Raw genomic sequence first — 26,704 nt, 5'->3', positions numbered from 1 at the left:
AATTCAGAGCAATGGGGTCTCGTGGAACGGGTCGCTAGTATATTGTCAATAGGAGTGGTGGGGAGGAGGAATTCAGACTTTAAGGTTCCATCTCGGATATCAAAATAAAGTAATATGGATCGTGATTCAGAAAAAGAAAAAAGGCTTTACCATTGGCTACATCAACACTTTCAGCAAATTGAAGTTTCGCGAGTATGTCCCTGCTGTGCGGATAAACCATGGGGCTGGAAATTGGAGAATGAAAGATAAATATTTGCTTTAAGATATGATTTATAATATTCTACATGATAATCTTATACATCATACCAGTATAATGGATAGTCGAAACGGACTGCCCTAAAGAAATCCGAAACATATATGTATAGCATGTACGAGAAAACTCTGAGGACTAGACAAAAGGAAAAAAAGTCTGTTTGATTCCATTAGTAGATGAAACTTATAAAAATGAGTTTGGCTTAATAACATAAAGTATTTAGCATCTAGGAAAATACAGACGAACTGCACTTTTAACAACTACACTCATGTACGCATGACTAAACTTTCAATGCGTAATTTTAGGATTGTTTCTCGTATAACCAATTTTTAAAAAGCTTTCGGCTAACGGACTCAAGTTATCCTTGCCTAATTATATTTATTATTTATCCAAGAAATGCGGAACTACCCTGGGATGGCTAATGTGCCAGAACAGTACGATTACATATAGAGTACATGCGGGCTCGACCCGAGAAATGTACCCAGAAGTTCATTTATGTACATCTGAAGTCCTTTACATACATTGTGAAGTACTGTAAATCTCTTGTAGAAGCATAGTGGCTAACAATCAATTAATTACATGTAACTAGTTTTTTATTATTAATCTGTTTATATCCTGGGTTGGAGCTCGACCCCTTGATGAACGTTCGGTTATGAGTGATGAACGTTCGGCATGTAGATCTTCACTGTTCAGGTGAGTCTGCCTTTCACAGATTCATCAGCTGAAAAGAGTTCTCTAGGGTTTGCTTTCTCTAAACCGTATCTTTGCAGAATTTATCCGGATGAACACTTAATTTGTTAAACCATTTCAAGGATATTGCTGGAAACATTCTTTTCGCATTGTTTGGTGCAGAGATTAACCTGATACAGTTGGGCATCTATTCGGTCCATCATGAGCAGAACTGGAAATTGAAGTTGAGGATATTTCTCGCAGCCATCAGATGTCTCTAGGGAGTGGTGCCCAGATTTTCTTGGAGGATGGAGTTGGATATAGTAAGAAGATTGCCTACCATCCTGTTCATTCACTTTAGAATCCAATGTTATAATTCGACCTATCTGTTTAGGTAGGAGACTGGAGCAGGATCAAATTTCAGAAGCGGAAAGGCGCTTCAGGATGTATTGGCAAATCAGCGATAGATTACGTACTCCTACAAGCTCCTGTCGTACGGTACATAATGCCGCGTTAGTCTTCTTTCCCATCCTGTAGAAGTGAGGTCGGACACTTCGCCCCTCATATATACCTTAAATAATATGCGCACACACAGACCTGGTCTCGCGAGACCCAGGTCTGTGTGTGTGTGTACATATTGTTTAAGGTCAAGCTGGACCGGTGGTTCCCCACAACTCCGTCCCGCACAGAACTAGGTCTATGTGGGAAGTCGCCCTTTGCATCTGCTCGCCACTTAAAAAGATTATCTTTTTTAACTATATTTTTCGTTATCGTGATCTGAGTTGATTTTGAAGGATTGAATTGGGCTTATTTCAAGATACAGATCTGTATAAGGAGCGTGGAGATTTATACCATGTTTTCGATGAGAATTATTTGAACTCGCAAATAACTATAGGTCGTCGTCGTAGGTAATAAAATTAGAATGGTTCCAGAACTGCTGTATAAAGGAGTGCTGATAGCACACTCCCCCGTCAGATTCCTCTCGTGAAGTCAGAAATTACCTGGAATTTGTGGGAAACTAACAGATGCCTTGAAAGTATGAATTTACTTTATTTCAATTCAGATTAAATTATCAAATTAATAAACTGAAGCGGAAAGCATGGAGTTATTTATCTTTTTGATCTCAAAATTTAAAACGGAGTACGTTTTCCTCCACTTCATGAGTGCTAGGACAAATGGAGAGGAAGAGCGAAGTACGTATACCTTAAGCGTTTCTTTAGTTGATTTTTTTTCTGCACCACTCACCAAACGGTGAGTGGTGCAGAAAAAAACCGTTTACATACTACATTCTACATAATACACCGTTTGGTTGTATGGAAGAATATTCTCTGCCGAATTCTGGCTTCTAAAATGGGCCAACAGCAAACTCCACCTTCCCCCAGCTCTCAGATCAACGCAGTTAGCAGAAGCTCTTCAACTACGCAGGCTCCGGTCCTACATCGGAGAAAGAAGGCTGCTGTTCACCATCAAGATGGCCACCGGTAAAATTACAGAGCCGAACTTCTGGGATCACTGCTCTTGGCGCATTCCTCCCCCTTATCTCCGGTCTTCAGCACAGCTGCTAGCAAACCGTAACCGGCTAGTACTAACCGACAGATTCCTGCCAAAGCAAATGCTGCCCTCACTGCAAGCCATCGACGAGGACCTCTAAGAAGTGGTCAATAATAAAAAATACAGGAAGGGTATCCTCGTCGAACTGAAAATGTAAAACTGTGCTTTGTTAACAATCTGATGTAACTTATGTTTTTCTCATGTATCTTTTGTAAACCCCTGGCACCACCATGCCGTGACGGGACTAATTGTATGTCTATTATTGCTGCAATTAAAGAATCTATTCTATTCTATTATGTATAATCTGATAGCACAGGGTAATCGCATGTATTTTAGCCAGCTTGCAAAAACGTCAGAGGAAAATAGCAGCTTCTGGAAATATTAAATGTTGACAATTACGACCCCCAGGCCTGCCCTCATAATCGTGTGTTATAGTATAGTGTCTGCTTATGATCTGATTTGCACCTTGTGAGGGCTGAAAAACTTGGAATAATTCAATGAGAAACCCTACAGTCTTGAATGAAGAGGACTATAGAAAATCCTCTAGTCGTCGACAGCAATCAAACCCGGATCTCTCCAAACGAGTGGCTCTGTAAGGGGGAAAGAACTCTACAAAGCACACCGCCTGAGCGCGGCTTAATATGTTCAGCAGATACGCTGCGGTTTTTTTAATTTGATTTTGAATTTGTCCCCAGGCAGCTATGGTTACAAGGAGTTGGAATATTTGTGGCATGGTGTGGAAAAAAATTGCGTGTGTGTGCCGAGCATGCATTGCGGAAGTTAAGTGAAACTTCTTTAGGCGAACATTTATCACTTGACCGAGGCTCCCGTATTGACCGTATGAATACCGCAGGCGATGAATCTGCATGAATTGGAGCCTCGGAGATATGAGACGTTCCATTACCAAATCTAGTTTCGGAAGGTGCTGTGACATCGGATGCTATTTAAAACTATTACAATACCTATTTAATTTTATTAACGGCGATTATAATAAGCGAAAATAGAAGGAATATATTATTCACGGGTTATAAAAGTAAAGATATAAATCACAGATTTACACTTTATTGCCAATTAAAAAGAAAGGAAGGTTAAAAGCCAACTTCACCGGGTAATCCCAGGTGGTCTTCCTCCCAATTACCAACCGAACCTAACACTGTTTAACTTCGGTGATCGAACGAGAACCTGCCATTCAGCCTAGTGTGATGATAGTTGGCTGTTGAAAGCGCCTCTAATGCAATTACTTATGGCGTAGTTTGCTGTCTCGCATTTTCGTCGCGTTATTTGTCGATCCGAGAACGCAAGTTACTCCCATCTGAAAACTGCCTGCAGCGTGCCTAAAGAAGTTTCACTTCAAAAGCGGTGACAGTGACTGACTTGCAAAGTGGCTTCCCTGTGTTGCATCGAAGTTTACCACGTCAGTAGCGCTCGAAAATGCATTGAATATGTGTAAAAAAACATTGCCGCGTTAGTAGGTTAAGCTTATCTTCTTATATACCATTTGTATATTTTTAAGTAATACTTGACATCTGTAGTGTAACAAATAGCAATTCAGTGAAAATATCTTAAATTCCTAGGCAAGAGGTAAAATCGCTTCTAGGCTGTTGCTAAACACCAGAAATTAATTTCTTGAATCTAATATCGACTACATTTTTATGTTCATATATCGTAGATTCGCTTTATTCGAACATTTTATTCCTCTCGTAGGTATTGACCTTGTTCAAACCGAACAGCAAGTATAAACGCTGCTTATTTTTCTAAATAAACTAACTAGATGATTATTATTTGTACCAGCATGTCAGAGATAATACTAGGGGTGAGAATATTCTTGACCTCATCATTATTCACGAATTAGATGACATCACAGGGCTTAAAATACAAGAACCACTGGCAGGTAGTGGTCAGTTGGAAGATGAAGAATGACGTTGAAGTAATTAAAGGTAAAGGCACTAGTTTTAATTTCAAAAGAGGATACTTTGACAGTTTAAGGCGCTATATGGCATCTCTTAATTGCGCAGGTTGCAGAGTAAGGAGTATATTTGAATTATGTAATACTTTTTAAAGAAAAAAATCGTGGAAGCCATGAACGCATACATACCTTTTAAGAAAATATTGCAGGAGGAGGATCCCTAAATGGATCACTGTGGAATCATCTATTTATTAAATCGTTATGTATGTAATAAATATGGATTGATGATTATATGGTAGTAAATGCTCATACCAACGTGGGTCACGAATAGATTAACTCGAAAGCCTGCCTTGAATAAAAATACTAGACACCTGCCTTAAAAAGATCCATAAAACTTGCATATCAAAGTCTTGTACCAGAATGTTAGAAGCCTCCGCAAGAAACTGGATACCATTGATCAAATTCTGCTCGCCAGTGATATCGATATTCTCTGTGTCACAGAAACCTGGCTTGATAAAGACCAAGAATATTTTACATCTTGTACTTCAGCTGGGTATAAATCAGCATTTATTTCTAGAGTTGGCCAAAGAGGAGGCGGTGTTGGCATTTTCTTTAAAAGCTCACAGGCCTCACTTGTTCATCAAGTTTCTAGCCAAACACCACAGCATTTGAAGCTCTCTCTGTTATTCACAGCTACCATAGCGTCCTTATAGATGTAATTGCTATATATATATATATATATATATCCCCAGCACCCTCATATGATGCTATCCATGAAATATCAAACTGGATCATTAACCAGCTTCATTTTCAGCCTTGCACTTTGTCTGTGGAGACTTTAATCTTCCTCCCCAGCTAGCTAACCTTCAGAAAATGCTCCTGTCAAACCTATCTTGTACAGGGTTACAAATGATCAACGACCTCCCGACCAGAGGTTACGATCAACTAGATCTTATCCTTGTCTCATTTCCTTGCATACCTGATTACCTGACAGAGACTTATTTTAATTCGGACCACAAGTCAATTATTGTTCTTTTACAGATACCTGCTCCAAACTTCAATGTTCTGAATTCAACTAACACCAGAGTAATAGTTAGTCCCCGATTTTTGAGCATTGCTAAATGTGTTGAGGCTGCCTCTGCCATCCCGTGGTCAGTCCTAGAAAACTGATCTTGAAATTGCAGTGAATCTGCTTACTAATTGGCTTAAAACGATTGCGACATTTGCAGCATCAAAGAGAATTTCTATTATGCCTCGGTCCAGAGCATGGTAGACTCCTCATCTTAATACAAATTTGTATGAGCTTCAGATTAAAACAATAACTGCACAAAATGTGAAAGCAGTCGCAAAGTGTTCAAGACAGGATAGCCTACTCTAAATCCCGTGCAACATTCAACAAGCTGAAATCTCAAGCGATTAAAAATTATATGGACACCACCCTTCGTAGAGGAAAAAACCCCTACTTTGAATGGCCTTCTGATTTTCCCCTAAAACTTGAACCTGACCAGTGGCTGAACTTCAGACACCAGCAACTGTAATCCCACCTGACACGTTGTCTGCAGTATCAATCTCCCGGGAACAGCTTTTTTCTGCCATAAATTCTACACCAGTTTCTGCTAAGGCAGGTGCAGATGGAATACCCGAATTCATTATTAAATGTCTTAGCCCATACATTTTGGGTCCCCTTCTAACTATTTTTAATTCTATTTTGTCAAGTCATTTCTTTCCCCAGCAGTGGAACATCTACCTCGTGAAGTCTATACCCAAAATTCAATCTCTACTCTTAAGCATTACCGGCCAATCTCCAACGCCTCAAGTCTTCTAAAACTCCTAGAGAAGGTACTTCTCCCCATTCTAACTAAACTTCTTCCACATCAGTCTTATCAGATCCACTACTCCCTTCCTCATAGATCCACTGTGACTAATCTCTTAGCCACCACCAGCTCTTGTTTGAATCTCATGCAGAGCTTGCAGTCACCTATATAGACCTCGAAGCAGCTTTCGACTCAATAAACGTTCCTGTATTGCTGAAGCTACTTTCAGACCATTATCAAATCAAAGGAGACACTCTATAGTTCCTCACTTCAACTCCTTCAAAATAGAATAATCCGGCTTACTGTCCATGGCCAAACATACGAGCGATGTGTCTCTTCAGGCGTGCCACAGGGTGGTGTCTTATCTGCACTCTTGTTTACAGCGCTTATCTCGCCGCTTGTTGAGTCTAGCATGATATTCTATGTTATGCTGATGATATGAAACTCCTCACAGTGATTTCTCCACATTATGATCTTTTCATGATAACAGCATCAATTAACAATATACTCCTGGAATTTGCCAACTACCTCAACCAGTTCGGACTAAAAATAAATCCAGAAAAGTTTGAATTTATGATATTCTCCTTAAAGAAAACGCCTTCCTATATTCAGACAACACTATGTAATTCCCCTATTCCCATCGTCAAGAAACATACTGATCTGGGGGTTGTTTTTGATCCTAAGCTCTGCTTTGGTAACAACATGGAAAAGCTGCTCACCCAGGCAGCTCGACTCCGATGGATGGCCAAACAGCATTTGCATTATATTAATGAAGTGACGACCACCAGAAGATATATATAAAAACCACAGTATACTCTCCGCTTCTCTATGCTGCAAAGGTATGGGCATCTGCTGTCCCTAGCACAATTCGAATTTTGGCTCTTAAAATGGGCCATAAACAAAACAAACTTCCTCCACAGTTAAGGACAACTGAAATGGCCACTTTATTAAAACTTCACAGTCTTCCCACGCTGATTAGGGTGAAAAGCCTTATAACAACTGTAAAAATGATCACTGGCAAGATTTTGGCACCATCATCCTGGTACCTGTGATCTTGGCGAGTCCCTCAGAACGATTCCAACTCTGTGCCCACATCTCAGCCGTCTCCACATATCCGATAGGTTTCTGCCATATCAGCTACTTTCATGTGCCCAGTCTTTGGATGCTGACCTTAATAAGTTTTCTTGTGATAGAGAGTACAGATGCCGCATCCTTAAATTGTACTTCCCTGTCCTTGATCCTTCTCCTTGAAGCTCACCTTAATGCCGCAAGCCAACAATATGACTTACCTACCAACCTTTCAGTTTTCCACCTATATATTCTTTGTACATTGTGATGTTTATAATTGTATTATACTTTGAGTGTTGAGCTCTGTTTACTTTTATTCGTTCACATATGCATTTTTATATTTAATTTATTAATTCATTTTCTTACATATTGAATTATTACTGTTAACCCCTGGCCTTGTGGCCGTGAAGGGCGACATTGCATGTATCCATTGTATTATTATTATTGCAATAAAGATTTCTATAAACGCAGAAGGGTTAGCATTTATTGATATTAAGGAGCGATACTAATGAATCAAACACGAATAGAGTCCAATAATCTCGAAGCAGGACATTGTCAGCACATAGCTTTAAAGAGTTTAAAGTTGCGACATCAAACTGATACTTTTAAGAAAAAGGTCTTTGAAGAATACAGATCAATAATATAGAAAAAATAGAATGGCGCCAGCCATTTTATTAATTCAATCGCATTTCAAGTCATTGCACTTTTTTTGTTTCATTCTTACGTGCACAACATTAAATTTCAGCAACGTTGTGTGTGTGGATTATACAGATGATATAATAATTCCATAACCATATACGGTTGGTTATGGAAATATTGTACGGACAAGTGCGATAGCGGAGAAAACGCTGATGTTGCAACAGATAGAAGTGATATTTACAATCGCTATGCAACGAATTTGTTGAAGGTGGTTTGCCAGTGCGAAGTCATAGGTAGAACTTCGCGTTCAATGGATTTTTCAGTTGTTAATGTTTCGAAGAGCCTCCGTCTGGAACGAAAGTGAAAGTCGTTTTCTATGCAAAAGTTGAACATCGACAAGGCAGACAGAGCATTTCTAAACAACTCATCCTTGTCTAGAAAAGAATGTCCAAAGTTGTCAACTAATCATCTAAGGGGCCAGAAAACGTAGAGAACAAGTTGTCAGTATGTCTACTATACCCGGACGTTTTTCAACAGAACAATATCCCATACTAAAAAGCTCTCTATGTAATGACATCGTATAGAGAATAATGTGACACTAATTATCTGGAGTGTCGAGTCCATTCTGAGTGTAAGAGAACCTGCTGGGTGAATTAGAAAGACGCCTTATCCATGGAGACCAATAACGTTTTCCCACTTAGTTCTGCCGAAAAAATTGAGAAATATTTCAGCAGACCCGTGTCATAAATTAGTTGACGCCTTCCATGAAGACTGCTCACCACAGGAAACCATGCACCATTTTTAATTCTGATATATAAACCACTTTTTTCATTTTCTTGGTGTCTCAAATACGTTTGGCAATATAAATGCGTGTATACATATAAATAAATATAAAGCCACTGCAGGATGAAGGCCTCCTCAGCAAGTCATGTTGAGGAAATGGACCATAATCTGCCATACTGGTTCAGTGTGGGTTGGCAGACACAACCATATTTGGCTTGAATCCCGGTATACTCAAAGAGCGTGTGCTATAGCACTCGTGCTCCTGGCCACTTGGCAACGAAGGCCGTTACATAGGGTATTCGTGTCTAACGGCACCAGGGGTTTCCCCCATCTCCGCGTTGCTTTCATTGTGGGTGTGACAGTTCACTGTAAAGACAAGAGATTTAAGTGTAATGGATTTTGTAATTCTGGCCATTTAGCCGCTAGACCCCTTGCTGGGTCCAAACGTTGTCCACACTATTCCTCGTGAGGCAGACCAGGTACACTAGTATTTAAATATTTACTCTGGCAGGTCCTGCCACCTAATTTCCTGAGATTTCAGTGGCAAGGACCTAAAAAAAAAAAATAAATATATATTTTTATATATTAAATTTTTCAAGTGATGTGGGGTATACGTTACCGTATTAGGTAGAGTGGGGGGGAAGGCTGGGAGAAAAGACAGAAATATGGGGACGATAGAGAAGGCGACCCCAGATAATCAGTGGGGCGAGCCCATGCCCCACCAGGCGAAGAGAGGAGTGACAAGGAGGTGAGGGGACGGAAAAACCCCATCCCCTCCTCCTGCCGGGGGAGAGGGGGAAAAGATAGAACCATGCAAGGGAGCATGGTTTGAGAGCCAAGATGGCCAGCAGCAAGCTGCAGTTGGTCTTCAGTGGTATTAGTGTTCCAATTTGGGATATCACTCATGGGACCTGGTCCAGTCCATTTTAGTCAAGTCAGTTCTTGTCATTTATTAAGCAGGTTCAGTTGTTATTCCTGGGTGTCATGTATAGGGTTCAGTTGTGCTCCATTGCAGCGAGCACTCGTCTTCTTGCGAAGAGCTCTTGAGCGTAGCAGGAGAAAGCCAGGTACTCTTGTTTTATGTCCAGTATGTTGTGCTCCCGTCCTCTAGGACAATATAGGTTCTTTGTTACATATATGCATGCTCCTGGACGACCACAAAGTCAGAAGAGTTCACGAGGAGAGAATACAAGAATATTTGTGTGGTGGTTAATTCGCCAGTCAGATAAATTTATAGAACGTTAAAAATAAGTAATGAAAGAAAAATTCTTTTGGAAAAAGTCTCGAAGACACGTGGTATAGTTTCAATTGCGCGTTAGTTGCTGTTTCCTGGCAGAATCCAGCTGTTTCCTGGCAGAATCCAGCTGTTTCAACCTTGGTAAAGAGCTCGTTCATTTGCTCTGTTAATCAACTTTCATAAATTAAAATTGTTCCTTTAACATCTTTAAGTTCTGATGAATAGCATTGTTCCTGGAACCCGAACCTTCAAATTGATTTGCAATTAAGGTTGATCTTATTTGTGTTTGACACGTGATAACAATGAATGACCTAATTACCACGCATCCCACTCGAAGAGTACCGCATACAGTTAATCAGTTGTGCTTAGTTTTGCCCCAAGATGCGTATTTATAGAATACCAGCATCGTTGCTTGAGTGCAACGGAAATCTGTTGTCAGCCTTCACGAAGCAGATGTTCAAGGCGTCTTCCCAAGAATAATTAAATAACTCCACGCGCTCAGAAAGCGATTATCACGTGCAATATAAGTTTATCATCGAGCTACAGTGGGCATTACGCAATCACGCGACCCATTCTTGCACGTGGCTTATGTGTTGCGCGCCATGCCGCTATTGATCAACTTCGCTGGTACGGAGAGTATTCAGAGAAGCGCAAGAAATCGGAGCCCAGCAGCCAGAAAGATAACGAAGAGGTACAGTTGAAGGAGAGTGTTGCACATTACGCTGGAGCGTGCTCTTTTATGTACAGTTCTGACACGGTTTAGCAACAGCTGACAGTGTCGTTAGGAGGCAAAACTTTTGATGACTTTAATAAAATGGCTATCCTGAAGTCTTGCTGTTGTTGGAAATCGGTTAGGCATGGAAGTTTCGCTAGTGGTTTCTTCACTCTGGTGAGTACGTAGGAATGTTATTGCATTGATAAAGATCTATCTCTCTTTCTCTCTGTCTCTCTCTTTATATATATACAGTGTATATCCCAATTTATTTACCAAGGAATTCAGTAATGATTTGAATATAAATATCTCACGTTGCGACTCCTTTACATCTTGACCAATGTTTTTAATTCGGATTTTGTTAATTCGATTTATGGAAGTGTATTTTAAGTACCATATCAAAAAGTTGATTTTTAAAATTAAGTGCAAGAACCGTCCTCCCAAACCTGGTGGAAAAATGCGCGAGTTCGAGTCCCTTCAATGACGTAAGGAATTTTTATGGGCTTTTTTTTCACAACTTGTCAAGGTTAGTGGTCTCGAACGAGGGCCACATGGTTTTTTTCATTTTATAGTGTTTTGTTCAGTAAACAGTCGACAGGTAGAAGAAAACTCCAGTGTAGAATAAAATAGTGAAGTCTCGCAGCCTTAGTTGTTCTTTAGCCTTTAACACACACAAAGTATAAGATCGGCCCCGATGGGATTTCATTTTCGGAATGTCTTGAGCATATCATCTATTGTCATTTAGCAACTAGTCTGTTAGCCAATCTGAAATTAACGGAAGAAAAGTTAATCAATACTTGATAAGTAGTAGTAAACAACTTTCAAAGTATTTAAGTACTTAGATAACATTAACTGTGTAGATAATCAACCCCAACAAACGCATTCAAAGCAGTGAAACCATGACCTTGTCTATGAAAGATTAAAAAGGTTCTCCTTTCAATTTGCAATGCATAATCGGAGAGTTTTTTAATCGACAAATTTCAATTGGATTCAAAAGAAATCGGTTTATACAAATTGTTTTTCCCGCAGCTAGCTTAAATCTCAACATTACCACCCACATCCCGATATTTAGTGTTTGAGATGTATTATTCAATACATCTCAAGTAATAGGGTATTTACGTGCAGCTGCCATAATGGTAAGTATGCCCCATATAACGTCCTTAGTATAACCTTGGAGGGCAAACGATATACCGATCTGATGATGAGTTTTATGATCGACTCCCACGAGAGATCTCTTAAGGAGTCGCGAACAGTTAGTGGGAAGTACGGATTGTCTTACCTGTCGAAATAGAACGATCGCGTATTCGGTCATAAGATAGTTTTGCCATGTTAGGTTTCGCAGACAAAAACAGAAAGATATCTAATATTAAGTTATGGAACTAGGTGGAATCAGACTTTCCTTTTTATTCTCGGTACATTATGACATTAATCGCTGATGTATCATTAAAAAAAATCCCATTGCTGATGGCACATTAAGAATAAAACATAAGTTGCGCACTGTCTTACCACGTAATTAGTGTTTGAGATTTTTATTTTTTTCTTCTCTCATTCAGTCAATATTTCTTCACTTTTAATGTTCAGTAGAACTGATGGCTCCGAATATTGAAATTCAGCTAAGGTTTCGAAAAAATAGTTGCTCTCTTTCGACGGTTGCTGGGCCCAGCAAGGTCGATGGAGGCGTTTCTAGTTATTTTAACTAGCAGAATCCTTTCAGTTTTTTAATCCACTTATTGAGTTTCTGTCCTCAGATTCTGCAGGACAGAAAAACTTATTTTACTGTTATTCAGTAAAACATCAGAAAGAGTCTTCCGTTTTATAAACTTTTCTTAATTTTCTTTCAAATTTCGAGAGAGAAAACAAGATTTTGAGCGGCCTCCCTCAATTTAAGACGAAGAAGACTGTAGCTAGTGTAAGCTGAAATATAGAATGTACAAGCCCCTATTAAAACTGGCATTCGTAGTTCGCACACAACCATGACTTTTCATAGTGATCACAGATGAGTAAAATTAGACCTTGGTTTGTTTCGTCTATGAAAAAGGAACAATATTTGTATATCTAAGATGAAAATTTTATAGCGCGATATGGAAGCAAAAATCCGCCATTTTTAATGGATTAAGCTAAAGAGAGCTCCAGAACCATTGCTAATCATGGGATATTCAATTACAGAAGAAACTTTTAGCTCAACCGATGCCATTAAGAATCATATTATGATAAAAACGCTGCCATTACAGCAGTTGCGAAAGTAAGGCCATTATAACTGAAGTTGCTTTGTGTCTTCCTACACACTAAACCCTGATTAAAGAGATCCATTTATCTTATTACAATGGTTCCCGCTTACATTAAGAGATTACAAAGAGGACATTCATCACCTACTCATGAACACTTCAAAATTTTGACACCAGCAGCTTTCTTCGCTAATCTAAGATTTACGGATAAAACGGTCCTGCGCATTAAAACTTCTTTTAAAATGTTTTCAGTTGTTTCATTTTTAATATGCTTCTCCATAATTCAGCTATGGTCTTCATTTTTTTATATTACGTAAGGAAATATGCGAATGTAAGGAAAAATGGTAATATCAATTAAATTATATATAACACGGTGAGAATTTCTATCATAATACAAAATACGTGATAATAATAATAAAAGTTATGTTTACACTCCACTAAAAATGGTATAGATCAGTATAGTATAGAAATCATATATCATTTCACAAGGATATGATAATAAAAATACGGTTGAGTGGATTCTAACCATTTTAATTCAAATAGTTCAGCATTGACAGTTGTCCACCTCTTGTTAAAGCAAATTCAAAAGGAAGAATATTCATCGCCATTTATCCTTACTTTCATTCTGCCATTTTGGAATCTACGGTTTATTGCTTTTCTTTTACGGGTTACTTCGGAAATTTCCTGTTGTAACAACCGCCATTAATCAGTCATACTGATGTTCCGCCTTAATATCCTGATGAAACAGTTCCGCATATTTGTCGTTCCAATGAACAAGCGGAGCAGTTTAACCAGAAAGTTTTACCGCATAGATACTTGAGAGTTTTAAGGAAACAGTCAAAATATGAGTCTAAGAAATGAAAGTTTCAAGCTCATATATAACCCAACTCTGAATTTATTGAGCGAGCTGTGGTTAATACGTTGGTCTTTGGTTCTTAAATTTTTTGTTAACAGAATTCTTAAAAGAAAGCATCCACGTTTAGTTTTCAACAGCTTTCATTGTTCTCTCGAATCTTCCTTGGAAGTTTAATTCCATTATCTGAAGACCCAAAAAAAATCCATTTTAAGTTTGTCTTGAAAGAACAGTAAATTTACCACGCATACTTGAAAACACCCTTAATCTTTTATAAAACTTATTAACCGCTTCATCAAGTGTAATTTTATGTGAAGTGGAGGTGATGGAATTCTTTATCGCGTCAACCATACTATCGCGGTTAGTGTTCCTCCCAAATCAAATGCTAACAGAAGTACAGCACCTCGAAGCCGACTTAATACCTTTTGCACCAATAAAACCTATAGGAAAGAAGTCTTAGCAGCTCTCTCGAATCCCAGAAGCCAATAAGAACAAGCTCGTGCTCCTCTCCACACCTATCTCTACGACAAAATTCGTTTGATATACGTTGGGGCCAAGTCTCATCCTACCCACGCCTCTTTAAACAAGAGCACATCGGTGCATATCCACAGAGAGGGTGTGAGTGCCATTCGTGTATATTATTGTAAATATAACCTTACGTGGCGTTGCATGTATATATAAACAACATTTGAATCATGCGAGGAATCATGATAGCATGTTACATTTTTAAAAATTTACTTTATATCGTTGTGTACATAATCAATTATTTAATTCTGATGCGAGCCTTCGACCATGACCGGACAGTTGCAACTTTACTTTCATTTACCCGCATTATATTCATTTAGTTGCAATAAAGATTTTCTCTCTAGTTTTTCTCTTTTTTTTTTTTTTGGTACGTGGAATTAAGCTGAGTGTGCGTGGTCATTGCTTTTTGTATCGTATTCGATGTTAGTGCTTTGCTGTCCTATTAGCGCAAAAACATGAAATTTCTATAACCGGATTAATGAAAGTCAGGAATGACAAGGATTATCCATAACTTTTGTCAGTGCCGGTTAATAGGAAAGGCAAGAGGTCAAGAATCTGTAACTAGATGATTCCAACGTTTGAAATTTTACTATTTCAGGGACTCCCACGTTAAAGCAGGCGTGATGTTTTTTGTTAAATCTGTACATGATGGCGAATATTGGATGCTATTTTCAAAATGAAAATGCGGCAATTCTCAGAGTTATTCTTCGATGAAACAGACCCCTGGAACTTTGAAATCCTTTAATATTTTGAACTATTTACTTTAGCTTTTATTGAGTTTTATATAGTTTTATTGAGCTCTCGACAAAAGTATTTGTATGGAAATTCCGGAGAAATAACGATAGTGTTCTTTTTAGTAGGTATTGATCCAATTCCACGCGTGAAAGTTGACGCATTTTTTGTAAAATGGACCGAATGGCGTCAGCAGAAGAAAATACCGACAATTTCCTCCTCCATTTTTCTTCACTTCCTGTTGCAAGATTCAGGAGTGCGTGTGGTTTCCAAGTGCCTCGTCTTCCATACTAAGTTACTCATTGTATATTTTTGAGTTTATTGCGAGTGAGTTGACTAACATAGTTTGCGTTACCTGCGCGATCAAATTATATCGAAATTCTATCGGCGTTGGTGATTGAAGGACAGAATCATGCATGCAGGGGAAGGGAAGGGAAAGGTGTCACCGGCGTTAAACAAAAGAAGTAGCCGTGACAAAAGATGCAACTTGAGAAAAGTAAATTAACGCTACAGTAGAATATAAAACGAGTTATAAAATATGAGTGATTTAAAGCAAATAGCAGTTTTGGAATTTAATGTACCAGGTTAAACGTATTTACGAAAACCTAAAGAATAACACTTTTAAATAATTAGAAGAGAGAGAGAATAAATCTGACTGTTTTTATTACGATTCAAATAATAATAAACGTAAAACAGAACTTAATCGTTCATAGGCATCGTTCATTATGGTAAAATACATTTCCACCAAAAATATTGGTAATATAACGTTACTGTAGTTATGTAAAAGGTAGTTCGTCAACGCAGAAATAAAAATGGATCGCTAAATTAATTGGCCAGTTTAAAAGTGGACGGGGTAGCATGATTGCCATTATGGCAGAACCATACTATAACATATAATGGATATCGGAGCCATGGCCGTGTAAAACGGAAGGGGGGGGGGGGATCACTGATGTGAAGCGTCCGAATCCCAATATAGAATGATGTCCCAAAATATTTGTTAATGGTTGGAACATAGTGATAAAAATCAAGACCGTCACAACACGAATCAAGCATCTGGGTCCTAGGTACCACTGCAACGTCTTGTTTGAGAATAATCGATCTAACTTCTCTCCCTCCCACAAAAGAAAAAGCATTAGGAGCAGTTGTCAGTTAGATGTTGTACACAGAGATTACGTTTCCATAGACGAACTGCTAGCCGGAAACCTTCATTACGAAAGTTAATGCAGCGGTGTCACGCTTGAAAGAAATAAATAATTCTGGATGAGTGGAAAAGGAACTTTCCGCTCATCCAGAAAAAAAGTTCTCTGGAACGAAGAATCTCGATATAAGCTGTAGTCATCATATTGAAGAACTCAAGTGTGGTCACTACCTGAACGATCTTTTGAAAAGGCTGCACCATCTGAAACGTGAAGTACTAATGGCAATATACTCGTGTTTTGTATTTGATTTTCGTAATATGATGTTGGCCAATGGTTCTTGTGGATCATACGTTACAGAAATTACAGTATTGTGACGTCTTTGGTAATGATGTTGGAAGACCGTAGGACACTGACCCAAAGCTCGATGTGTTACGGTAGTTTAGGGAAATAATGTGACAGTAATTAACTGGCTCGCTTAGAGCTTTGCCCGATCTAAATTGAATCACTGTGGAAAGAACTGGAAAGATGTGCGAGACTTGTCCGTGGAGGCCAACGTGGCATTTTCAGTTAAACTGTTCTACGAGAGAAATGAAATATTTCGGCCCGAAATTTTCATAAATGGAAGAAAAACTGGTCGCATTACTCTATTTTCTGTAAACTATTGCCTTCATTTGGTGTCCCGATATTTGGTAAGGTCTGATTATTTTGGTTTTCTTAGTGTTTTTGCGCAATGGTACCATTTGGAATTTAAGAACCGATGATGGATGGTTTTATACATAACACGAAGAGAAGACAGGGTACTTTTTCTTAATAAGAGCGGTTGTAAATACTGTATAATTATCACGATAAGAAGAATAACGTACGCGTGCGAGGAAATAGGAATCTGCTGTCCGTAGGTCAATTTTCGACAACTTTAAAAGTGAATTGAATTTTCAGAGAACTAAATTTTATGAGCATTGATGGTATATTTGAGTAGCGAGCTTCGAACATGCGTTCAGAATGCTTTACCTGCGCGTTACCACGAAGCTCCATCGCTTGCTTGCTTCCAAGTATAATGGCAGGAGTTGTAAACAGCCACGATAATTACGACATCTAAGAACTCCAGCGCATAGCAGTAGAGGGCATTATATCAAACATAACGAGCCACTTATCATTGTACTAAATGGATGCGAAAATAAATTGACAATTTATCAGCCTCTAAATAATCCTCGAATAAAAATTTAGGGCAAATTAAAATAGCTATACTGTAATTTAATAGAGGCTAGAATTACAGTGGATGTGTCATATTCCTTCCTTCCTTTATTTATTAGCGAAGCGAAATTCGATATACTCGCACCAATTACAAAAACACTTATAAAATATACGCTGTGATCGAATATAATCGCAGCAATTAAAATAAAGCTTGACGATCCACAAAGGTCTTCGTCACGGTCAGAAATGAGATTTGATCGTCATTTCAGAATAATAATTGCGCTTTCAATTCTGTCTTACTACCTTCTTTTACTACTGCGTTTTCTTCTCGATAACTTTCATGACGTGTCATACCATCTAGTCGCGTATTAAATATTGGAGCTATTCCAGGTTTATGAGGAAACGATAATTTGATTCCCTAAAAGAACTATTGAAGCAGGTGCTTATTGCAAAAGAAAGGCCAAACAATAAATGGTTGGTTAAGTTTGTACAGTACATTTAAGCGAATCTTCGTACTGGTGGAAGTGCTTCTGAAGACCAGAGTTCAGTAAAAAAAAAAAACAGTGGGTAATTTAAAGGTATGTATAATCGTTTATGATTGTTGGTTCTAATACATAATTAGTGATTATTTTAAGGAATTGAATTCCTTAATGCGTTAACTACTTTGCATTAAGTGCGTCAAATTCATTTGGTTAAGTTCGTGAAATTTTTTGCGGTCTTACACGTGATCTCTTTATCATGTGTATATATGTGGAGTGAATATAAAGACATTTCCGCAGTATACCTGTTTTATATTCTGTATTTTTCTGAATTATTCACTGAGGGGTGGGGGGCATTTTCACACATTCATGCTGCTTTTTTCCCCCACTTGAGCGATAGACGCTTGTCTAAAATATATATGGCTAATCAGTATTGGGTCCATTATTGTTTTCTGTATTTATAAATGATATTGATGATGGTATATCAAGCTTAATGTCCAGGTTTGCAGACAATACGAAGGTTGGCAGGGTTGTTAAAGACACTGACAGTGTGCTGCTGCTGCAACAGGATTTAGAAAAGTTGAGCAGATGGGCTGAGAGGTGGCAAATGAAGTTTAACATTGACAAATGTAAACTACTACATATGGGAAACAGCAACCCGAGAGCAACGTATCAACTCTGTGGTACTACACTGACAGTGGTAGAGAATGAAAATGACCTGGGGGGTAATTGTGCAGGCAGATATGAAGTTCTCTGAGCAGTGCAGACGGGCTGCAAGAGTAGCTCATGGTGTCTTGTCAATGCTATACGGGAATTTTTCTAGCAGGCATAAGGAGGTGATTATCCCCTTATATAAGGCGATGGTCAGGCCACACTTTGAGTACTGTATACAGGTCTGGAGGCCTCATTTTAAGAAGGATGTGGAGCTGTTGGAACGAGTAAAGAGAAGAGCAACAAGATTAGTGAATGGAACAAAGGGTTGCTCTTACGAAGAAAGACTTAAGTTTTCCAAATTACAATGTCTGGAGACTAGGCACCAGTGAGGTGATCTGATAGAGGCTTGAATGGTTTGAGCATGCTCGATGCTGATGGGATTCGTCTTCCTCTTGCTCAGAATAATCACCTGAGAGGGCATAAATTCAAATTGAGGAAAGACAGATGTAGGATAGATGTGCGGAAATTTGCCTTTAGCCAGCGGGTAGTTGATTGGTGGAACCGACTTCCATCAATTGTTGTGGAAGTTGATAGCCTAAATAAATTTAAGGCTGAGCTGGACAGGTATTTGGAACGGATGGAGGGGTGAAATGGGCGCGTTTTTTTTTTTTTTTTGTTTTTTGGCTGATGCGATGCTGCATAAGCTTGCTTTTTTATATCATATGCCTCTGCTGAGAATATAATGTCTATTTTTTGCGTTTCCATTTGAGATAAAATTTAAGTTAAAGTCTTAGGTTAGTATCTTGAACTTTAAGATACTAACCTAAGACTTGAATAATCACACATGCCCATTCGCCATTGATGACTAGTAACAACACCTTCACAACTAAACTATTTTCGATTATATTTTCCGTAGAACCAGCCCAGCCTTAGCATTAGGATTTTAGAAGTGACTGTGTGTATATATATATAATTTTTTTTCTCAGGCCCGAGTTAATCTAGATTAAAAGGGAGGAAGGAACATAAAATAAGAGTATACTTCCTATGCCCGCTTATTAGCAGTAGTTAAGCCCAGTGGAGCCTGCTGTTAAAATTGAAAAGAGCTCTCCATTAGGAACAAAATATAGATGCCACATTTTCATTCTTTCGACATGTTAAGAATCCCACTTCTTCTCACCCCTCCGTACCTAACCCAATCCATTTAAACTAGTACTACTTCTTTGGTATAGAAATGGTAATGATTAGATTTATTTCGACTGATTACCGATCTCCCTGTGGGAAGTTGAATACTGAAATTCGAAGTGAATCCACAGCTTCCTGCGTAATTTGCAATAATGGAGAAAGTATTTGCTCAAGAAATAAAACGAGAAAGGAAAAGGAAATATAAATAAGGGAATTTGATTTGGGAGGCATTTGTTTATTTAAGAAATTTGTCTGCACTAATTATCTGTTAATGAAAAGGTAGTTGCATCTTAGTTTCAATACCCAGATCCTTTTACCCATATAATTCGAGCTCTCTTTTCTGAAAAATCAGTGCGTAAAATCACAAGAAATCTCCTCATATTCGTAAATTGAGAATTATTCATGTGATTAAACACAATCACATTTGTTTTTATTCGCACGAACAATTTTTGGTGTACCTCTTGATCACGTAATTGACAAAGGAGTACATAATGAAAAGTGGCTTGGCGGAATGAAATGAGCGCTGTAAGATTTAATACGGAAAAGTTATCACTGCATTATATATCTCACCAAATTTAACTTAGAATAATGACTTACTAAAAAGGCCGCACTGCCCTGCTCCTGCCATATGAATGTATGCACACATCCAAAGTAATTACGACTGCATGGATGCGTATATATTATGTATCACTGTTGTGTATATGTGCATATACAGGGTGTCTCAAAAATATTGGTACAAACGTTTAGGGGGGGGAGGTAACATCTAAAGGAATATGAGTCGCATAGGAACCCATAACCGGAAACGTCACCGTAAGTCGGTACACGGCGCTGTTCATCAGTTCGCGAGAGGGAAAATTTCTAGTTTACTCATTCAAGCAGTAGTCGCCGCACGAAGAGCATGCATCGATATACGAACTGTGAGCTGGCAGACACGCACCTAGTGTTTGGATTAGCAGAGGGTAATGGACGAGCCGCTCAATGAATTTATGGAGAACGCTTCCCAGACAGACAGACATGTACCGGACCACCGTTTGTTTGCGCGTGTGCATAAAAATTTGTGCGATTATGGGTCACTTAGAGGTAACAGGAGTAGTGCGGGCAGACCACGTTCGACGTGAACTCCCGCCATGGAAGAAAGTGTGTTGAATGCCGTCCAGAATAATCCTACTACCAGCACACGTGCCGTTGCCTCTGCCTTAGGAGTGTCTCGTTGCAGTGTACAGCGTGTCTGGCACGATGATTCCTCACATCCCTTTCATCTCCAAAGGGTTCAGTTACTGCTCCCCCAAGATCATCCTGCACGTGTGGCTTTTGCGCAGTGGTTTCTCAAAGAAAGTGTTCAAGACTTGAATTTTCCAGCCTATGTTTTGTTCACGGATGAGGCTTCTCACTCGAGAAGGCTTATTCAATCAGCACAATGCTCATGTGTGGGATCACGATAACCCACACGGTGTGCGCCCCCCCATGCGGCACAACATCGCTTCGCAATAAATGTGTGGGCAGGTATGGTCGGTGACTTCTTATTCGGCCTATACCTGTTACCATCCCGCATGAACTCCGCTAAATATCGGATCTTTCTTGAACAAGTTCTACCAGGGTTACTTGACGATGTTCCAGCAAATGTCAGACGCAACATTTGGTTTCAACATGACGGGGCGCCTGCCCATTATGGAAGGTGTGTTCGTGACCATTTGAACAAGCGTTTTGGGCGTCGATGGATTGGCCGTGGTGAACCCGTTGCCTGGCCCCCACGCTCACCTGATTTATCGAGCCTTGATTTCTTTCTGTGTGGGGGCCCTCAAATCTATCATGTATGAATCACCTGTGGAGATGGAAATAGATCTCGTGGCGAGACTGGTCTGGCCGGCTGCTACTGTCATAAAAACTCCAGGTGTGTTCGACCGTGTCCGCCAATCCATGCTGCATCGGTGTCAGGCATGCATCGCGTCTCATGGTGGAATCTTCGAGCATCTGTTGTAACATCATGAAATGCATCCATCTCGTACTCCATTGTTAATATTATGTCAAATAAATGTTTGCCACTAATTACTGTCTTGTGTCATTTCTGCTTCTTGTGCCTCTGCTACTACTTTCCCGTGACGTTTCCGGTTATGGGTTCCTATGCGATTCACATTCCTTTAGATCAGGGGTGGGCAACAGCCGGCCCGCGGGCCACATCCGGCTCGCGACGATGTTGAATCCGGCCCCTCGGTAAAGGCATAAATATAGAAAATCCATACCTGACTACACTCGCCGTAAACGTTCGGCTTAATTCGGTTCAATCGGGAATCGCGGCCAGTACAACAGTAACGAAGTGATTCTACGCAGCGTCAAAGAGTTATTTCCTAATTATTATTGTAGCATCGATCGAACGAAGTTCCTTTGAGTTTGACTTCTTATTGAAAAAAATAATATTGGTGCGAGATGTTTTATGCCTTTTCTAATTATTACAATTTTTAATTTAATATAATTTATAGCCCATAAAATGAGCCAATTAAAAAAAAAAGAAAAATTGATGCCGAATGCCGCATTTTCAATGATAATTGGACATTCAGATATATTTTTTAAAAATACATTAATAATTTGGTAATTCAAGTAATATAACATTTTTTAGGTTCTGATTTTTTTTATTAAATCGTTCAATCTATTCCGGCCCGCATCATGATGCGAAAATTTCATTCAGTCCGCTGACGAAAAAAGTTGCCCACCCCTGCTTTAGATGTTACCTACCTCCCCTAAACGTTTGTACCAATATTTTTGAGACACCCTGTATATGTATGTTCTTGTATGTGTACATAAGTTTTTTTTATAACGAAACAGGCCTACGCGCTCTGGATTCATTAAGAATTTATTACAGTATACACAGAGCGTACAAATAAAGGAAGAAATATATGAGCTTTCGGCTATATGGTAGCCTTCATCAGAATTAAAAAAAAAAAAAAAAAAATTTTTTTACGCTCTGTGTATACTGTAATAAATTCTTTATAAGTTTTTTTTTTTTTTTTTTTTTTTTTTTTTAGGCCCTAGCCGCTGAAATCTCAGGAAATTACGCGGCAGAACCTGCCAAGTAACTTAAGTCTACTGGGTTCCTGGTCTGCCTCCAAGGGGCGAAGGTAGGGCAACGCTGGGCCCCAGCAGGGGTCCAGCGGCTAAATGACCAGCTGAACAAGGGTACACGACATTACACAGGAACAATACCCACACACTTTTAAACCTCTGGCATTTCCAGCAAACTGGTACACCCACAAAGAAAGCAATGCGGAGATGGAGGAAAACCCCTGGTGCCGCATGACCCTTACACTTTACTAAAAAGGCGCTAGACTCTGCCAAGCCAGAGTTCACTTACTAAAACTAGACGCACTGTAGTGTCACGAGATGGATGCAGCAGATACAGTTTACAACACATTAAACTATTTTCGGCCGCACGGCCTTCAAAAAAGTTTGGTGGGGTTACTTAATCTTGTTAAAAGCACTGAATTTAATAAGATTCTCAGCCTTATTGAACGGAGGAAGACTAATCCTCACCATCAAAACGATCGCTGGAAGAATCTCAGCGTCCAACATTTGGGACACCGTGTGCTGTAGGATCCCCCAACCAGCGCTCCGTCCCACTGCGAAACTTCTTGCTTTTCCGTCGAGGTTACATTTTAAAGATCGGTTCCTCCCTTATCAGAAGCTTCCACCAAAGGAGAGATCACCCGCAAGTTTTTTCCACAGACATAAGAGTATACCCGAAATCATCATCATGGTTCTTCCCAGGACTTCATACAACGTACTTAATAACAGGGCATGGCCCTTTCAATGCAAAGCTCGCTGGCTTCAGACTCACAGAAAACCCACATTGCGCTTGTGGAGAGATAGAAGACTGGAACCATCTTATGTTTGACTGTCCCATCTACGAAGACCTAAGATGTATTCTGATTACAAAAGTGAGATATCTTCCAAGAGGACAAGAAATTCTCCTCCTTGAAACGGAAGAAGATTATAAAGCATTGTTACGATTCGTCCAGGACCTCATTGCGAGAAGAAGGGTGCAAATTGCCATTCATTGAGGAAAAGAGGAAATGCTACCCTACTATAACAACCCAAAGACAAAACATATCACCAACCAGCATTTCTCCTCCTTTAAACGTAAGAAGATTAAAACCGAAAACTTGATGACAGACTGCATGCGCAACCTCAACTGCAAGTATGGGACTTGTCCCTGGAATGACCCCACAACCCTAGAAGTTGACGTCTCTTTAGAAGAACTAGAACTTAAATAGAAGACCTACCATGGACCTTGACCTTATTGCAGCTCTGCTGCCAACGTCACAGGAGATCCTATACCTGTGCTCTTGCATGGTACTTTCTTTTCACTTCCCTGGGGATGGGGAGGGGAGGTGGAAAGAAAATTTTCACAGCGCATTAGACGAATTTAATCACGACAATGGGATCTATTCGTGTGATCTTTCCGATCTCACATCAAAAAGTTGGAAAGTTTAATTAGAGCAATGAATTAACTGAAATAAATTTTAATGAGAAAATGGTACGTAACCGGAAACTCCTCCCCCCCAAATTGAATTAAATGTCTTTTTTTTTTTACATGTGTTTTAGTAGACAATATAGGTAAAATCAACGCCAAGTATTGATTATATACCATTATTTTAATTTCTTGTTTAGATATAATTTCTTACGATTTGGGATACTTAATACTCTGGAACACATAGGCACTAAATTAAGAAGCGCCCACTGTTTTCTAATAATACCTTTAAGTAATTACATACATAGATGCTATAGCTATTGTAGCATGTGCGTCGTGTAAGGATAGTACCGCAACACCTGACGCATTACTAGCCTTACAGTGGAATACGGCATGTCCACTTCACGAGAAACAGCTGGCACACTTGCGCTACCACATGGAGATTGACTCGATAAATCCACGACAGCCATAGCCACATCTTCAACCCGAGAGGAGTCCACTCGTTTTCGACCTCTACCTGGTTGAACACCAAGATGTCCTGCCGCTTCAAATTTCGCAATCATTTTGCGGACAGCACAAACAGTCATAGGTCCACGTGGGCCTTATGCGCTTCTGACGCCGGAATTCTCTGATAGCCGCAGTTGCGTCGTTGTTGCTGTCCTGATAGTAGAGTTTCACTAATAGCGCCTTTTCCTGCATCGTTGTTGGCATTGCTGCTGTAGTGCAGGCAAACATCTACTGTATGATTTTGAAGAGACTGCCTTGCTTTTATACAGTACAGTAGAGCTGAGTAGTGGCGCTGTGGCAATAACTTACGATTATGCAAATAACGTAAGTTAATTGCATAATCGTAAGTTTGTCACAGCGCCACTGATATAGTTACGCGCCATACAGTGACAAATTTTGTAACTAATGTTTTTTTTTTCCAATAAATGTCGAGCGCATTCTTTATTGTATCTGTTGTCCAAATTTCTCTTCAGTACGAGCCTTAGAACTCGCTCCAGAGCCCTCTACATAGGGATACTTCAATTTTAACAACCCTCTACTACCGTAATGGAACAACTACAGATGATGTGTTTAGACGTGAACTAAAATCTTTTCAATGTAAAAATTATATATCCTACTTTAGTTATCACAGACCAACACTTTCAGTAACCGATATGTAATTATTATTAATAAAATAAAAGCATTATTATATCCATGAATTTTATTAATATCTGAAAATTAAAACTTTTTAACACCTGCTACAGAATTTTTTTCCACCTCATCCTGCATAAAGAGACCATTTGAAAGTAGAATATATTGGCACAGGAGGAGGCAGGTTCATTGGGGCGAATTCATCCATTAAGTGATAAAGGCCGTGTGTTATACTCTTTCTATAACGCTTTATATGGAACTATCTCAACCGACATAACTTTATGAAACGTTTTCGGATATGTAATCCTCTCCTACATCTTAAAACTGCTAAGAGGAAGATACGCGCAGCGGATCAGAGGAATGCCAGATCTATAGAAATCCTTTGATTTTGTAAAATATGACGAAACCAACAATACATGTTATAAAACAATTGTAATCTGTTCCAGTTTAAATTTCTCAAATACTGAACAACTTTTGAAAGAGTAATTTTCACTATCACAATGACTTTACGAAGCGCGTGTTTTCGGTACAGTAGCGATAAAAGCAATAACACGTTTCAGTAAAGGTGAAGAGAATATTTGTTGCTCTGTTGGAGAAGCACAAAGACAGAAGTGATGTGTTTGAAGCTTGAGTATTAAATAACTCGTTTCTTCCACAAAGGCTGAAGACCTTTGCTAATGGAATTGTTCTGGGACATCAGTTACGACTGCAATCCCTCGCATTTCTTTTCTTTTCTTCGAGCTAAGAAGAAAAAGAGTCTTATAAACAGACGCACCTATCTGCGAGGTTAATTTGTTCTCGCTGTTGACAAGTCACTCTTGTTCGGGACATTATTGCATGACCTAATTGCTCTGTTCTTCGCACACGCTACGTGGACTTTTGACTGCATCGGAACAAGACACTTCGCTTCTTCGCAGGGACACTTACTAACGAGAAATATCTGAAGAAAGATTCAGCTTAAATCGTGATGACAGCTAGGAAAGAATATGGCAATGGAAATGGTGTGGATTCTGGGGTCAGAACAGTTTAATCCGAACTTCTGCAGAGACAGAGCGAGATTGAATCAAATCATTGATTTGCTGAAAAGCAACAGGAAGTTCTCATTAACGGACACTCACGGTGGCCGATTCAGATCTCAACAGCTAACAACGCAACAGAAGCCAGAGCAACGGGAATTACTTTAATGAGGAATGCATTTTCTAAAGCAATGAAGTAATCTTTTAAAAAATCACGGATGTAATCAATATTTACTGAGAAATGCTAAAACAAAAATCGATAAAGGTTACTTGCTATATCAGCTTATGCGGTGCTCACAAAAAAATATTAAAAAATAAGGATTACCATGAAGATAACCACCTCCTGGTGTATTTTGACAACCCCATTATTTTTGCATCTTATGATGGATGGTTTCCTCTTCTTTCACGTAATGCAAACCTGTCTGTTCCAAAACAATTTGAAGTTTTATACGCGACTATAACTCAAATGTCGGGAAC

At 39.2% G+C, this 26,704-nt stretch overlaps 1 protein-coding gene across 1 annotated transcript in view; it reads left to right on the top strand.

The window, feature by feature from the left end:
- Nucleotides 1–10,683: 10,683 nt before the first annotated feature.
- LOC150080780 (uncharacterized) overlaps nt 10,684–26,704 on the top strand; it is a 155,194-nt gene continuing 139,173 nt past the window's right edge. The window contains exon 1 of the mRNA XM_090380820.1: nt 10,684–10,809. Coding sequence (XP_090236946.1) covers nt 10,735–10,809 — 75 coding nt within the window. The 5' untranslated portion in view covers nt 10,684–10,734. The remainder of the gene's footprint in view (nt 10,810–26,704) is intronic.

Source organism: Mastigoproctus giganteus, chromosome 9 (assembly GCF_048544385.1).
Source record: "Mastigoproctus giganteus isolate SK-2022 chromosome 9, ASM4854438v1, whole genome shotgun sequence".
In the NCBI taxonomy this organism is placed as follows: domain Eukaryota; kingdom Metazoa; phylum Arthropoda; class Arachnida; order Uropygi; family Thelyphonidae; genus Mastigoproctus; species Mastigoproctus giganteus.
Note: the sequence above shows the minus strand (reverse complement) of the source record. Positions and strands in the feature narration are given on the sequence as shown.